The 14,859-nt window shown below is 45.4% G+C and overlaps 1 protein-coding gene across 16 annotated transcripts in view; it reads right to left on the reverse strand.

Annotated features, from left to right (window-relative positions):
• Positions 1-14,859, reverse strand: part of Erc2 (ELKS/RAB6-interacting/CAST family member 2) — a 906,926-nt gene that overhangs the window by 169,992 nt on the left and 722,075 nt on the right. For all 16 annotated transcript variants that reach the window (XR_008217165.1, XR_008217166.1, XM_052733784.1 and 13 more), the window contains one exon: positions 6,056-6,190. Coding sequence is in view for 14 of the 16 variants with exons in the window: in XM_052733784.1 (XP_052589744.1) it covers positions 6,056-6,190 (135 nt within the window). In the remaining 2 variants the exon portion in view is untranslated. The remainder of the gene's footprint in view (positions 1-6,055; positions 6,191-14,859) is intronic.

Raw genomic sequence — 14,859 nt, forward strand, 5'->3', positions numbered from 1 at the left:
GGGCTTCTTCGGGCGAACTTCAGACATGCTGGCTAAAATGGATAGTGATATTAAGAGTCTCGGACATATAACTTTCTCACTAGGTTACTTCATGGGGAAGTAGACATGATGGGGGTCTCTCTTCTCTCTTCCTCTTCCTCCCATTCCCCTCACCCTCCTTTTCCTTCTCTCTCTTCCCCCTCACCCCTACTGTTCTATAGCTACATTTTTATAAATCCGATACACAGTGGTTAATTTTTCTTCCATGTAGTAAACATGAAAATACATTTATACACACACATATACAGGAGAGAAATTTCTAGTTAAACATGATCGTGTGAGATTCTTCCATATGTGGAAAAGTCCTCCGTTCATCTGACACATAGTGATACATACATATATACACACAGGACTCTGTGTATACATTTGTCCCACGCCCATTTAACCTCAAAACATAAAATAAATTCTTTTTTTCCTTTCCTAAGCAAAAGCTAAGAATAACAACTTTACATATAGAATTCATCTTCTGGGGGCCACAGAGCGCACTGAACTCTGTCAGAATTCAAAGGGTGCTGCTCTGGCTAATCTACTATTGAAAGCATAGGGACACCAATAAAAGGCCCCAATCTCATATTTCACAAAGGGCAGAGGGATCTCAAGAGCTTTCCAATGGCTTTGTCAGAAGTCACAGGGACCAGAAGGCAGACTGAAAGTGCTGCCTTTCTTTGGGGATCCGGGCTCTATGGGATTCTCAGTGACTGCACACAAAACACAAGAGGAAGGGTAGACAGAAAGCTCTGGGGCCTGGACAGGTCCTCTGCCTCCAGCCATGACCTCAGTGATGGCCTACTTGTCCAGTTGACTTCAAATTCCTCCTCCATGGGAATGCTTTGTAGGAACCTGAGTACTCTACCTAGAGCAGATACTCAAGGCTCAGGTGTGAGCTGTACATGAGGTGGTAGGGCAAGAAGGCAGGGGCTCTCCTTTAACTCCCAGAGTTTAGCAAACCTACAGATCTTTGGCAAATGGAAGGAGAGAAACAAGGCCACATTCAGGGCCCAGAAGCCTCAAGACTAAGGCAATGAGTGCTACAGTCCTTAAAGTGGGTCATGGGTTAAGTCCCTGGACATCAGCCTCTGTGTAAAAATACCACAGCTAAGAGGCAAGGCATACTGGGAGCACACACAGTAACCAGTGGCAGTAGAGAGCAGACCAATGATCACTGCAGCTGCCAGAAGAGGGCATAGGATCCCCTGGAGTTGGAGTTATAGGTTATAGGTGGTTATGCAGTTATAGGTAGTTATAGGTCATGGAATTATAGGTTATAGTTATCTCTAAGCCACTCAAGTCAATGCTGAGCATTGAACTCGGGTCCTCTGGAAGAGCGGCAAGTGCTTTTAACCACTTAATCATTTCTCCAGCCCAGTTATGTGTCTTTAGATCATGAATAATCTCTCCAAATAACAGTTCTTAACCTGTATAACAGGGACACTTCCATCTGACCTTCTTTTTCATATATATTACAGGAACTGATCATTAAAGGAACATTTATTGAATGTGCATGTGGGAGTCAGACAGAGGAAATGTGCTTCACAATATCCAACAAAGAACATCAACATAGAATTCAATCACCTTCTATTTTTTCTATAATTCTAGTAAGTATTATGTCTCCATATTCCTGGACTCTATAGCCCTTTTAGAGAAGTAGGATTTCTGTTTAGTAAAATTCAAAATCTCAAGATCTGGAAATCATATAGGTAGTGAAAAGCACTTAGCCCTCCATTTCCTGTGCTTGGGTTTTCCATTCAGTGAAGGAGGGCAGGAGAAGACAGAAGCCTTTTCTCCTGGTCTTCAAAAGGTGTTGTGTACTCTGGGGTGTCCAGCTTTAAAATGCTCAGGTTCTGTGTCCCCAAGGCCCTACTTCCACACTAGAATCAGACCATCCAGTGCCTTTACATGTACAGGTGCATTTAGAATAAGCAAGCAGTGAGGTCTGGGCCCTTAAAGATCCATCATCCCAACCCAATACCCAGTGGAGAAATGTGGAGATTCCTAGATATTCAAGGGGGAGGCTGAACTGGCCTGACTATCCTTGGTCTAAGTGTGCATGTCACTGTGTCATGCAGATTTCTCATTGATGGGGTTAGTACAAATTTGGGAGACAATGGAAAGACCCTACTAAAATATGCCTTTTCCTGGGACAGTAAAAGTTATATATAGCCACAAAAAAGACAGCAGAAACCTGGTACCACTGATATGCCTTAAGGCAGAGAGGATACTATGGGAAGGATGTAACAGGTGATACTGATGACTACAGGTGTGGAGGGCATTTAGGAGAGATTGCATTTCCACTGAGTTTTATGAAATCTGTCTTGGTCACTTCAATAAAAGCTGAATCACTAATGTGTCTCCAGCCTGTTCCATTGACTTTTCTTGACTGTACCATGAGAAATATTTTCTGTGTACTTTATAGCTACTTCTTGACTAAAGGGGCTTCCTACATTATTACTACATTGTTGGGATGTCCTTTTCTACTTAGACATATCTGATGGCTGTAGTCATCCTGGGGTGACTGGCCTCCGAGAGTCCTTGATTTCCTGAGTCTTCACCATAAGTGACTCCTGTAGTTCAGATCATCCAGGTCCTTGGTGAGACAACCCACTCTCCAGGAAATGAATGGAAGGGGCGCTTTCACTTCCCACTGTGTGAACCACAAGGGTTAGTGTCCAAAGATCTCCTTCCCGTGAAAGCACTGCTAAAAACGGGATCAGCCATGTTTTAAAGTAGGTAGTATCTTTTCTCACCCAATAGCCTGAGAACACAATTTCTCAAAGCACAGATGTTACTAGAAAAAAAAAAATTAAAACCATGATCAAATAAGTCTGGGAAATGCTAGATTAAATAAAATTATAGAGCTTTCTTTATTATATGCCATTTTAGATCCTTTGATCTGTTAATGGTATCAGGATGCTAGGAGATAGAGTTAAAAAATGTATAGTACTTTCCTAAAATTCTTGGCCCACCAAATCTTTGTCTCAAGACTTCCCTCATGGGACTAATGTTCTAGAAGTTACTTGGGGGAACGTGAGTTTAGACTTATAATACTTAGATTCAGTTTCTTTCAAGGAGAAATCAAAAATCACGGTGAAGGGCCAAGGGACAGGAAAGCAATGGAAAAAGAATGTAAGTCTGCAAGTGCCTGGCGAGTGCTGTGTTTTCCCGAGGAAAACTGAGTTTCTCTGGAAACGCAGCCAAGTGACTGATTTTTCGTAGTTCCTCATTTTCATGTCTTCCGATCTCTTCATAAACCTCAGGAAACAATGGCAACAGTTTGTGGCCACTTGTCTAGAAGACATGGTTGGTTGAACCTGATGACTACCAGAAGGCCAGGGCTGGAAGACTCCTAGGAAGAGATGACTTTCCTTGAAGTCAGCTCAGCTAATTCCACACAGTGGACACTAGCCGGAATCGCACCCAAACTAACTCAGTGTCTAGACTCTCGGGATGCCACACTCTGACACAGGCCTCTCACTTCCCCAGGGAGTCACTAGATACAGCCGACCAATCATGCATAGGCGTTGTAATCAGTCGGGGAAAACTTTGTAGGCTTTCACAGCTGCCATACTCTGCAATTGAGCTCCATAGCAATGCCCAAGCTGACATCTAGGCTGTTGATACAGTGCAGGGGAGGGCACCATTTCCTAAATCTGGAGGTCATGGTATAGCAGGGAATGGGGCTCAGCAAGTCTAATAATTTCATCGCTGAGGTCAACCAAATATCACACCAGATGCCCTTGCTTAACGTTCCTTTGCCCACTGAAAAGGTGCAGTGTGACAGCTTTGTGGTTCCAACTTAAAATTGTAAAAGTCCCTTCCTAGGTAAGGCTATTTCGCTTTCACCATCAACTATAAGTTCAGAAACCACGGCCCTAATTAGCTTAAATTTTTTTTAATCTATCTTATTATGATTGACAGGACCAAGAAAAAATTAAGTAGCCACTAAGGGACCTGGCACTGTTGTTTTAGGAATGGAGAGCATGTACCTTGAAGACAGGGTTTTATCTGGCCCGCATGCATGCTCCTCTCCAGGCTCTTCATAGGGCTGGCACATGACATTTGCTCCAGGGATGAGCTGACACAGCCAACTACTAGCAGCCCAAATCCAGCCAGGTAGACATCCTCCTGGAGCATGGGATGTTTCCCCTAGGAGGATGCAGCTACCATCGCTGTACCCAAGAGTTGTTCAGAGCACTTACTGATTCCAGTAGTGACAAAGATGTGTCCAGGGTCCTAAGGATATGTCTCAGCCAGACACAATCACTGCTGCTCTGTGGACACCTTTGGTGATGTAGACACACATGAGGGGCCAACTAAGCCAGCAAGTCACTCCACTGCCGGTCGATGCCTACAGGTCAGGAGGCCAGCTTTTGTAAGAAATAGCCATACACAAAGCAGACTGATTTGATCTGGCCATCATTTCCAACAGGGCATGTAAGGACACATGACTAGTTATATCAGCAGGTCCTTGTGTGACTCACTCTAATTCTTCTTGGTGCCCTTCCAACTCTGGCTATTAACCATGTCTGGGGGAGAAGGATAACCAGGGTGGCCTTCTGGCATGCACGGCTCAGAAGGAGAGCCAACGTGAGGTCTGCAGGCCTCCCACCAATGGAGCCTCACACTGACCTTTCATGGGAGAACGCCAAGGAACAAAGGGCAGTGTGCCAAAGGGCAGTAGCTGGGGGGAGGAGGGGCGATCTCAGATATGCTGGGATGAGCAGGTGTGAGCATGCGGGGATAGTGGCAAAAACTGAATACATAAAAACCAAACAAAAACAAAGACAAGGAAGGAAATGACATATAATTAATCTTTCCATTTTCCAGCTCACCAGACTCTGGAGATGTTTCAGAGGGATGCGGTCCCTGAACTAGAGCCTTTCCACAGGTGGCTTTGGAAATCCACAAGTCCTATGAGGAAACCTTCTGCAGTGCTAGGGTCTCTAAGGGTAAATTCTTCAGGGTACAAAGGTCGGGACATCAATGGTATGTGCTCTATATAACTGGCTCCCCCTGGAGTTTTATTCCTGACAAAACATTCTCAAGACTAGACCTTAACTAACTTGCCTGGGATGCCAGTGACGTGAGGAGAGAGAGGAGAGGCGTCCGAAAACAGTTAAAGGATTAAGTGCCACCTCCCCAGCCAACACCGACGCCTCTCTACACACAGTGACTGTTACAGTGTTTCTTGCCAATATCTGAGATGTTCCAGCTTACACAGACGGTTCCGTGCTTTTTCCTAATGCCCCATATCTACTAGAATTTATTGTACAAACTGTATTATGATCATACATAACAAAGGAATAGTGAAGGAAGAAAAACTGCGAATATTGACTCCCTTGCCCTGATGATTTGTATTTAATTTCTCAATTTGCGTATGAGTCACCTTCAGGAGTTTTAATGCTGGACATTATAGTATGTTCATGCAGTGGATGAGTGGGAACACAGTTGAAAACTGCAGGCACTTCTGTTCTGGTTTTTGTTATTTCATCTTTTCACTTGCTTTCTTAGTCGTGGGAGGAGACAGGCTCCAAAGCAGAGAAACCTTGACTTCACGGAGTAAAGGGCCAGCGAAATGGACGGCTCCTTTTGGTGTTTTACCTCACCGTTAACTTGTACCACTGAGGGGTTTTCTAGGAGAGTGCTCAGCAAACTCAAGGTTTCTCTGGTTTCCAAGCTCTGGGAACAGAGTGCTTTCTTTTAAAACTTGCAAAGAGACGTTCCAAAGTAACTAGCCATTAGATATGAGCCAGCACTAGGCTGCATATCTGTGAAAGAAGAAAGGAGGGGAGGAAAGAAAATGCATAACATAAACAAGAGAAGACAAAACCTTAAAGAGGAAGGAGAAAGGAAAACATTTAGATTCCTTGAGTGATGGAAATAAATACCAAAGCTATTAGTTTCAGTTCAAAGAACGTATCACTTTATGCTGTTTATTATTTCTTGAGGATTATTTATTTTATCTTAAAATATCCAAAGCGTAAGAGGGGTCCTTGAGGTAAGCAGCAATGGAACTGACCTGGTCCGGAGAGGGCCTGTGGTTGGAATGCTGTGACCTCCCGGGAGATCGGTGGTGGTGGTGATGGTGGTGGTGGTGGTAATGGTGATGGTCCTCGTCATAGTTGTCTGCCATCAGCTTCATCCTGTTCTGGGTCTGTGCAGAAGGAAAACCAGGGAAGATTCCGTCAGGAGCTAGACAACAAGCCCAGTAGACAGACACAGGGCACACTGACAGCACCTACAGAGAGGGCTCCCTTCACTTCATTCCAGAAGTGCTCATCTCTAGGCACACTGAAACCTAATAAAGAAGCTGTGTGCAACATCTGGACATGTCCGTGCTCTTTTTAAGGGGTGGGGAGTGGATGCATCCTAAGGTACAATCAGAGATCCAGAGGGAGCTAGCAATGGCAAGGTGCCCACAGTCACAGCCTACATTCTAGGCAAGGTCAGAGGGAAGCCCTGGAAGGAACGCTGGGAGAGGGCTGTGTGGAGACACAGAATGACACGCAATGCTCTCAAAGGACAAAGAAGGGAAGTCTGCTCCCAAGCTGCCAAACACAGGGACACTGATGGCGATGTCTCGGGGAAGGCTGTCTTCAGACATTTAGCTGCCATTGCTCTTTGAGAGGACTGGTGCAAAGTCAGTGGAAAGCCAGCCCACTGCTCAAATCACGTGGTGTTTGTCATAAGGGAGACCGGGAGTCATGGTCAAATCCTGTATTCCTTTATGATGCGGGGCAGGGGGAACTAACTTAGTAAGGCCACAACACCACAAACAATGCCTGAAGCCCATTGAAAAGGACAGAAGAAATTAGCTAGCCTGGAAAGCCGGAGAGTCTAGATTAAAGGACAGGATCGCCCAGATTCAAGTGTTGCTCCACCTGACTTGCTGGTTGTGTTGTCCTACGGTGATTAATTAAGCCTCAACTGCCTTACCTCTAAAATGGGAGGGATCCTTCCTGGGATTGCTGTGAGGGGCAAGTGTCAGTCAAGGACCTTTACTACCATCATTGCTGCCATTGTTTGCTGGAGAACCTTCTCCTTTGTGTACACTGTGTCCTCTGCCGGCACTTTCTCTCCTTGGCCTTTCCTTCATCCTGATTCCGGACTCTCACTAATTCACAGGTTTCTGCAGCAGCCTACTCCTGTTTGTCTGTCTCTTTTCTCTCCCTCCTTCCCTTCCTTCCTTCTTTCTCTTTTCTTTCTTTTCAGCAGTGCTGGGGATTGAGCCCAGGGCACTATACATACTAAGCATATTTCTGCTCTGCAGCTACTCTCAGCCTCCTCTAGGAGCTTTCCTTGTGCCTAGCTTTGAAGCTTGGACTGGAGAAGCAGATAACAAGTGGATACTGCGGCAGTGAGTGGGTGGAAGGATGAAGGATGCTGCCATGCTAGACAGGGCTGCGTGTCTCTCTTCAATAGGAAAGGTCACCAAGAGTTGAGGACATGGCGTGGGTTGCTATAACAGTCCAAGATGGCGTGGACCACCAGTATTCTCAGAGAGCCAGAAGTTGAGAGCCATCAAGGCTTCCAACCAGTCGGAATTTTACTGTGTAATATATTAATTATTGAATAGTAAAGAGCATTATGGACCAAACGTAATGCATGCTCGCAGTATTCTCTCAAAGTACAACTGTGCCTTCAAACTTTCCTTGGAGGAATTATTATTACTGTCATTTGGCAGCCAGTAAAGGAAGACATGGGCTTCAGTCCCAAGAGCCATTTCTTGACAAAGGGCGGACATTTCTGGGTCTTCCAATTTTCAATCTCCAGGCCCCTTTCCTTGTCTGGCTGCTAGTAGAGAGGGCAAACAGCTGAACAGGTAGAAACAGCTATCCCTTAACTACTCAGGGTCTGTTAAGCTTTGGAAACACCTCATGTCCCAGCTCAACCTGCCAAAGGATGCCTCATGATTTATTCATTCCATCTTTTAAAATGTGTACAATATTTGCAAGGTCCCAAAGTGAGCATAAAAATGCATGTATATGATTTAAAAAATAAAAATATAAAAAAGACCAACTTAAAAATTAAATTAAAAAAAATCCCAGGCAACCTTTGGCAGCCGATAGCATTTACATTCTTCATTTGTCCACTTAGTGTGTCAGAGGACCCAGTGGACAAGTGATGCCTCTGAGAAAGAGCAGGGCAGTGGGGCCCTTGTGGACAAGATCCTTCTTAGTTCTCCTGCTGTTGGACACGAGATGCTGAAGACCGGGATTCACACCTAAAATCCCAGGATTGCCATGGGGGACTGTACTTTTGAACTCATTGACTAATAAATCTGGAACAGTTTCTTCCAAATAGAATTCTATGGGCCTGGAGGGAGCTATGAGACCCGCGATGGGGGAGAAGGAAGGGGCAAGCCCAAGAATGAGCGAGCGAGGCTGAATGAACAAATAATAACACTGCTATTGTAAACATCGCAATGCCCTTCTCCTTCAGGGGAGCCCCTGTGACTTTATGAGGTCACTCTCTTACCAGCAACAATCCTAAAGCTCCATACCTTTGAACTGTGTCCCATAAAAGAATGCTCAGGCTAAACAAGATGCTATATGCAGCCCTAAATGTGTCTGCTGAAATGAGGTGTTGGAGAGTAGGCATGTCATGGGATGAAGACTGTAAATGAATGATGTCATCTTTCCAATTTGGTGCTGAAATATAAATAAACCACATTGTTCATATGAATACCAGATCTGGGGGAAATGTACACAGAGCAATCGTGAGCGGAAGAGCCTTCTTTTGATTAGTCTGGGATGAGAGAAGAGTGTGAAACAGAGGTGAAAAATTGAGTTCGGTCTGATACTTCAGACTATTTTTATTTATCTTTCTTGTAACATATCTCTTAAACTGTGACCGATTTCTTACAGCCTGGGTGATCATGTTATGTCCCATAAAACAACTGAGCAATCTGGCTCCTTTCACGTAAATTGAAAATGGACCTCTTTTCGTATTACGCCCCCACAATCTACTACTCACCCTCATCCTTGCCCAGTTATATCATTTTTCTACCACACAAAGAGAAGCCTGGGAGGATAAGACATGGTCAATAATACTCCTTAGTGGTCGACAGAAGAAAACCTGCAGCAAGTTTTAGCAAGGGTTCAAACAAGGATGCCAGTTGTTTAAACTCCATACAGGTTCAGTAGATGGTCCAAGCGGGATGGCTTGTGTCCCTATAGCCAAAGGATGCATGAAAGACCCACCACAAAGGAGCAGGTCTTCAGGGCTGTCCCAACTGAAAAGCCAGAAAAATCCATGGGTAGTTGGAGATAGACAACCTTTCTGTCGCATAGCATTTAGGAACATGGGAACTCACTTAGTGATTCACTGGGGTCCCAACTTGTCACCCTGAAGCTCCCATCTCTGGCCACCTGTGTTAGACTCTTTTTGCTATATGCGACATCATGATTGTTGAGACAAATCTGAAACTACTAGCCAAGTCCATTTGTTCTTCTTTAAGGAATATTCTATTTCTCAGTAAACTGGACCTAGTGCCTACCTGCCTAATTACCTCACTATGAATAAGGAGTGCCTAAGTGTTATGAAGTGCATTTTCTTATGGTTCCCTAGTCTTTGGAAAACCAGAGGACTTTGGAAGGCTTTTACCAGTACCAAAAGTCAACCTGGAAAACAGACTTTATCCATTAACTAAGATCCTTGATGAACACTGTGTGTGCAAAGGTGTCAGATACTGTAGCCCCTCAGATGTTTCTGAAGACTTTATCTACGCAGCTTTCCAAACAAGATGAAAACCCTTGAGTGACTAGTAGATGCCATAGCTTAATGACAATGTGTAGCTATAAAAGTGTAATATTAAAACTTTACACATAGCTTAGCCAGGTGGCAATAAGGAATGAAGCTTTGATCAGTCATCTGGATGATATTAGCATTAAAACCTACATAAGTGTGGTTTTAAAAAAGAGGGAAAGATGCATACAATAAGATTTGTTACCATGAGAAATGACAATGCTGCACCATAGGAATTATAGCTTTCTTCTTGCAAGCTTTCTTTTTCCCCCTGTTTCCCAGCAGGGGAACTCTAAAACACCCAGAATTTTTCTACATGTCTCACTCCACCTGGTCCAAGCACAGTGGACAATTCCTGTCTACAAGTCAAAGATGGGAAAGCAGATGACAACCAGAGAATAAGGAGGATGGGTGGGGCTCTTCAGAATGTCCGTGGAGCTTAGATAACAGTGAGTCTTCATTTAGTAGGATCTGGGTTTCAATGATGACGTCACAGTGGACAATAAAATAAGCAAGAGATGGAGAAGCTATAGGAATCAATAGACAGAGGCTCTGTGTAAGGGTAGAAATCAGTGAGGTCAAGTGTCTACTATGGACAACTGCTCAAAAAGTCATTAAGTTTGACCAATGACTGGAATAATTATGTGGCAGCTTAACTGCGTGGCTAGCATGTACCTATCAAAACCTTGCTTTGGGGGGCTGGGGAGATAGCTTAGTTGGTAAAGTAATTGCCATGGAGGTATGAGGACCGGAGTTTGATCCCTAGCATACATGTAAACTTCCAGGTGTGCTGGTCCACATTTGTAATCCTAGCCCCAGGGACACAGAGACAAGAAGCTCTGTAGGGATCGCTGGCTCGCTCATCAGTCTGGCTTAATTGGTGATCTCAGATCCCAGGGAGAGACCTTGTCTTAAAATCCAAGGTAGATGTTTCCTGAGGAACAGTATCCAAGTTGACCTTGGGTCTCCAAAATCACACACACACACAAGAACAGGCATAGACACCTCTAACACACCACGTACACACACACACACACACACACACACACACACACACACACACACACACACACACAAAGTTGCGATAACTATTCTAAGTTCACTTGGCAATGAAAGAGAGCTCCTAAGTTCATAATTGTTCATCTAGTGAATGGAGGAAGAGGGAAAAAACATCCAGGTTTGTGGTCCCAGGGTCTGACAGTAGTAACTTGAAGAGTTACTTGAAGGTCCCAGGCCAGCTGCAGAAGCCAAAGCAAAGGTAAATAAGACATGGAGAATTAGGGGAGACTATAGCCCAGTGTGGCAAGTGAGATGGGAGTGAGGAATGGTTTCAATGGATAACCAGAGGCAGGAAAGAATTCCCCACAGCTAAAGGCAGGGGCATCAAGCTAGGCTCCTTCGCTGCTATGAGTTGAAAGTTGGCTTGGCTATGAGTTGAAGGTGACAAGGATGGACAGATGCCACAGACAACTGGCCTACTCATGACCTTGAACAAAAAATGTAGCCCAAGCTATGCTATGTGGATGCTCCTTTCCTCATTCCTTCATTATACATGGAAGTAGCAGAAAAACCATTTGAACTAACCACTCACCTTCCTATCTCAGAAGGACTTACCAGTTTGGGGCATAAAGGGAGGGATTTAGGATGGAATCACAGCCATATGCTCACAGATGTCAAACTGTGACATCTCTGGAGAAATGGGTCAGGGTCTTGGCATCTGTTTACAAATATGGACTGACCTTTGCTCCCTCCTACTCTCACTTCCCCATTCTGCTATCACATTTTTTTGTTATTATTTCCCTTGAAATGCAACAAATTCTTGTCATAATTTTTTTTTTTCAGAAATCCCAGATAAAGTCCTCACTGGATCATCTCCAGGAGCATACCTTCCTTTCGTATGGGGTTAATATTCCCAAGACCACTTATCTCCCTTCTACAGATACTGCAGGCTTCTCACTGTCTTGAATGACAGCTGTCATATTCTCTGGAGAAGCAGCATCTGCCCAGCATTCAGTTTGTTTCTATCAGATATTCCCTGTGAGTCGCAGAGCGAATTAGTTCCACAAGGCTCAGCTCCTGCCTCTCAGATTGGGCGAGCATGGGTCTTCAGCACCACAGGCAGATGCTGACTCCTGTCCTGGTTCCTTCAGAAAGCAGAACCTGCAACTTTGTAGTTTCTCTCTCTTTCTTTTTCCTGTCTCCCCTGCTAACGTCAGAAGAGGAAGACTATTCTCTCAAGCAGCTTCCCACTGCCATCTTAGGAAGCTGGGGAATGAATTCTCTGGAGGGTCGTGGATAAGGATTAGAGTCAGCATCTTCTCAGTCCTGCTCCAGCCAGCACAGCTTACTGAGGATGGGGTGGTGACTGACAGGGAGAGAACTCTACTCTCTGTCCATAGTAGGGGGTGTGAGTTCCCTAACAGTGTTAGGAAGAGCGTGGCCATTTTAAGAGTGAGCCACTTGCCAACGTTGATAGTTATCACTCTGCTTGCCTGGTCCTTGCTGCGTCAGGAATGGAGGGTGCTCTGCTATGTCATCTCAGTCACATGGCACAGCAGCCCTGTGACACAGGCTGTGGTGGAGGGCTACTGTAACAGGGACAGAAGCCCATGACAATGAAAAGCTGGGTCAATGTGTGTCCCTGACTACTAACCCTTCGAGGGGATTATCATCCTGACTTACCTGAGGAGGAAATTGAGACACAGACAAAGAAGCCCAAATAACTGGGGCCCTAGCATTCTTGTGGGACCCCTGTATACCACGACTTGGATCTTTGTAGATTGGCTCCATGATAAAAAGAAAAAAAAAAAAAAAAAAACAAGATTGGTCTGGAAATGAGCTGGGACTCTGGATAGACTCCAGCCAGAGCATAAAAGAGAAGCAGCGCACAGGAGTTTAAAGTTCCTGGTGAGAAGGATGAAATCCACAACGTCTCGACTGAGGTTCAAAGGAGAGGCGTGCTGCAGCCTAACCCTACTGTAAACTCACAAGCCATCCTCTGCAATCCACAAGGTTCAAAGGAGCCTGTGCTGTTCACTAACTCTGGTATAAACCCACCAGCCCTCCCTTTACAATCCATACCGCCCCTCACTGCTTCGACCAACACCAGAGCTTTGGAGCTGGCTAACGAGCTAGCAACTACAGACTACCAAGGAATTTCTAACATCCTGAGTACTGGGGCCTGCAGTGGAGTGGCGGGGGAGGGGGAGGCCCTAGAAGTTTCCACCATCAAGCTACTAGGCTAAGCGCAGGTCTGTTTAATTAAGTAGTGGGCCGCACATGCTATACTTAGCTTTTAAACACTTGTAAAGTCCTCTTCATTCATTTATCTTACTTGTCACTGACAAGCTCCTCAAGGGCTGTAACAGTATGCAGAGCATGAAGAGCCTGGGTAAACAACACATATTTTATGTGGAATCTAAACTGTTTCAACCCAGAGAGTCAATAGAGGGTCTCAGAAAAAGCCCGGACTCCTCGACTGAACTGGGAAAGGGCTCTGTGCGTGGTCTGTTTGGAGCCTCTCGACAAAGCTGACATTGAGATCAAATCTCATTAAAAAAAAATCAAAAAAACAAAAACAAAAACTGAAGGTCAAAAAGAGAAAATAATTGGAAAGAAAGAAGGACAGGAGAGGGGGAGAATGGAAGAGAAGTGAGAGACGGAAGGGGGAAGACGGAAGTGGGGGAAGGAGGGAGGAAGAGGGTACAGGAGGGACTAGGGGAAGGAAAGTGAAGAGAGTCGGGGAGGGAGGGAGAAGAAAAGTAGTGAATGAAAGAAAGGAGGCGGGAAGAAAACGGTAACGGCAACGGTATTTTCGAGTTTTATCACTTAGATGAAATTTGTACACGCGAGGAAGGTTGAGATCTTCATTTGGTGCATAACTCAACCAATATTTGTCCTCCATGGCTGAGATCTGCCCCACCAAATCATCTCTATCTGCGAGGAAAGTAAATGGAAGTCCTTAGGGCCCGGCACAACTGAAGTGGCCAGGCCAGCGGCCCTGATGATTCGAGCCCTTGAGGCTGAGAAACCTGAAGCAGCTCAGGAAAGGACCGAGATAGTTGAGTAGTAGATGCAGAGAAAGGAACAGGCACCCACAGAGACTTCACTGAAGGCAGAAGAGTCACAGGGAGTAAAGGACCCTCCAATAGTGACGTGTTTACTTTAAAATGTACTACAGTAAATTATAGCACACACCCCAGAGAGAGCATCTAAAGAAAGTACATCTTTGGACTCAAGACACACAGAAAGGGGTCCTCAAAGTGACTGACACTTGAGTGACAGCAGACGGTCCCGGCTGCTGACAGTAGAGACTGGACGTTCAGGGCAGCCCAGGGAAGATGAACATTCCAGAAGAACTGCTCTGTGGCAGAGGAACGTTCTTCCACAGAGGCTCTGATGCTTGTGCAGAACAGGGAGCCAACGCCCTCTGGGCCTCTCTCCGACGGTGGCCAGCAAAAAGGTGAAAACCTAAAGACCTCCTCTGCACATCAACCCTTCAAAACAAAGCAAGGACGACACAGGGAGAGAAGGACCCGGGAGCAGGGCCATGCACACACGTAGTGGGGCTGCTGGCCACACTGAGCACAGCCTGAGCCAGGCAGAGAGCCTGATGAGACAGGAGGGAAAGTCTGGCGGGGGCCAAGGGAACCTGGCAGCCAAGAAAGAGAGAATCACAGCGAGAGATGGCCAGAGCCTTGGACAGGGAACAAATCACTCTCCCCAGCTGGTCTCCAACTTGGGTAAGACAAGTGGAAGAAATGTAAACATACTCATTCATTGTCCAATAGGTCAGAAAACAAATGGGAAGAGAGAATTCACAGCCAGTGTCCCGAACACCAAATCTCTGAAACCTTCCCTGGGGCCTTTCTCTTCTCCTGGTGGCCAGCTACCTATGCACCCCTTCTTTCTGTTGAACTACAATATCCTTGTTGGCTTTATATGGCACACTCTGAAGCCACCCTTACCAGGACTGATTTAGTCCTCGGTGGAGGGAGAGTCTGAGTCAGATACTCCCCTCAGGACAGGGTTTCACTGGCCCCTTACAGATGATCAACTAAGACAGCCTGTCACACA

The sequence above is a fragment of the Peromyscus californicus genome, unplaced genomic scaffold, assembly GCF_007827085.1.
Source record: "Peromyscus californicus insignis strain IS unplaced genomic scaffold, ASM782708v3 Scaffold_12__1_contigs__length_115047231, whole genome shotgun sequence".
Taxonomy (NCBI): domain Eukaryota; kingdom Metazoa; phylum Chordata; class Mammalia; order Rodentia; family Cricetidae; genus Peromyscus; species Peromyscus californicus.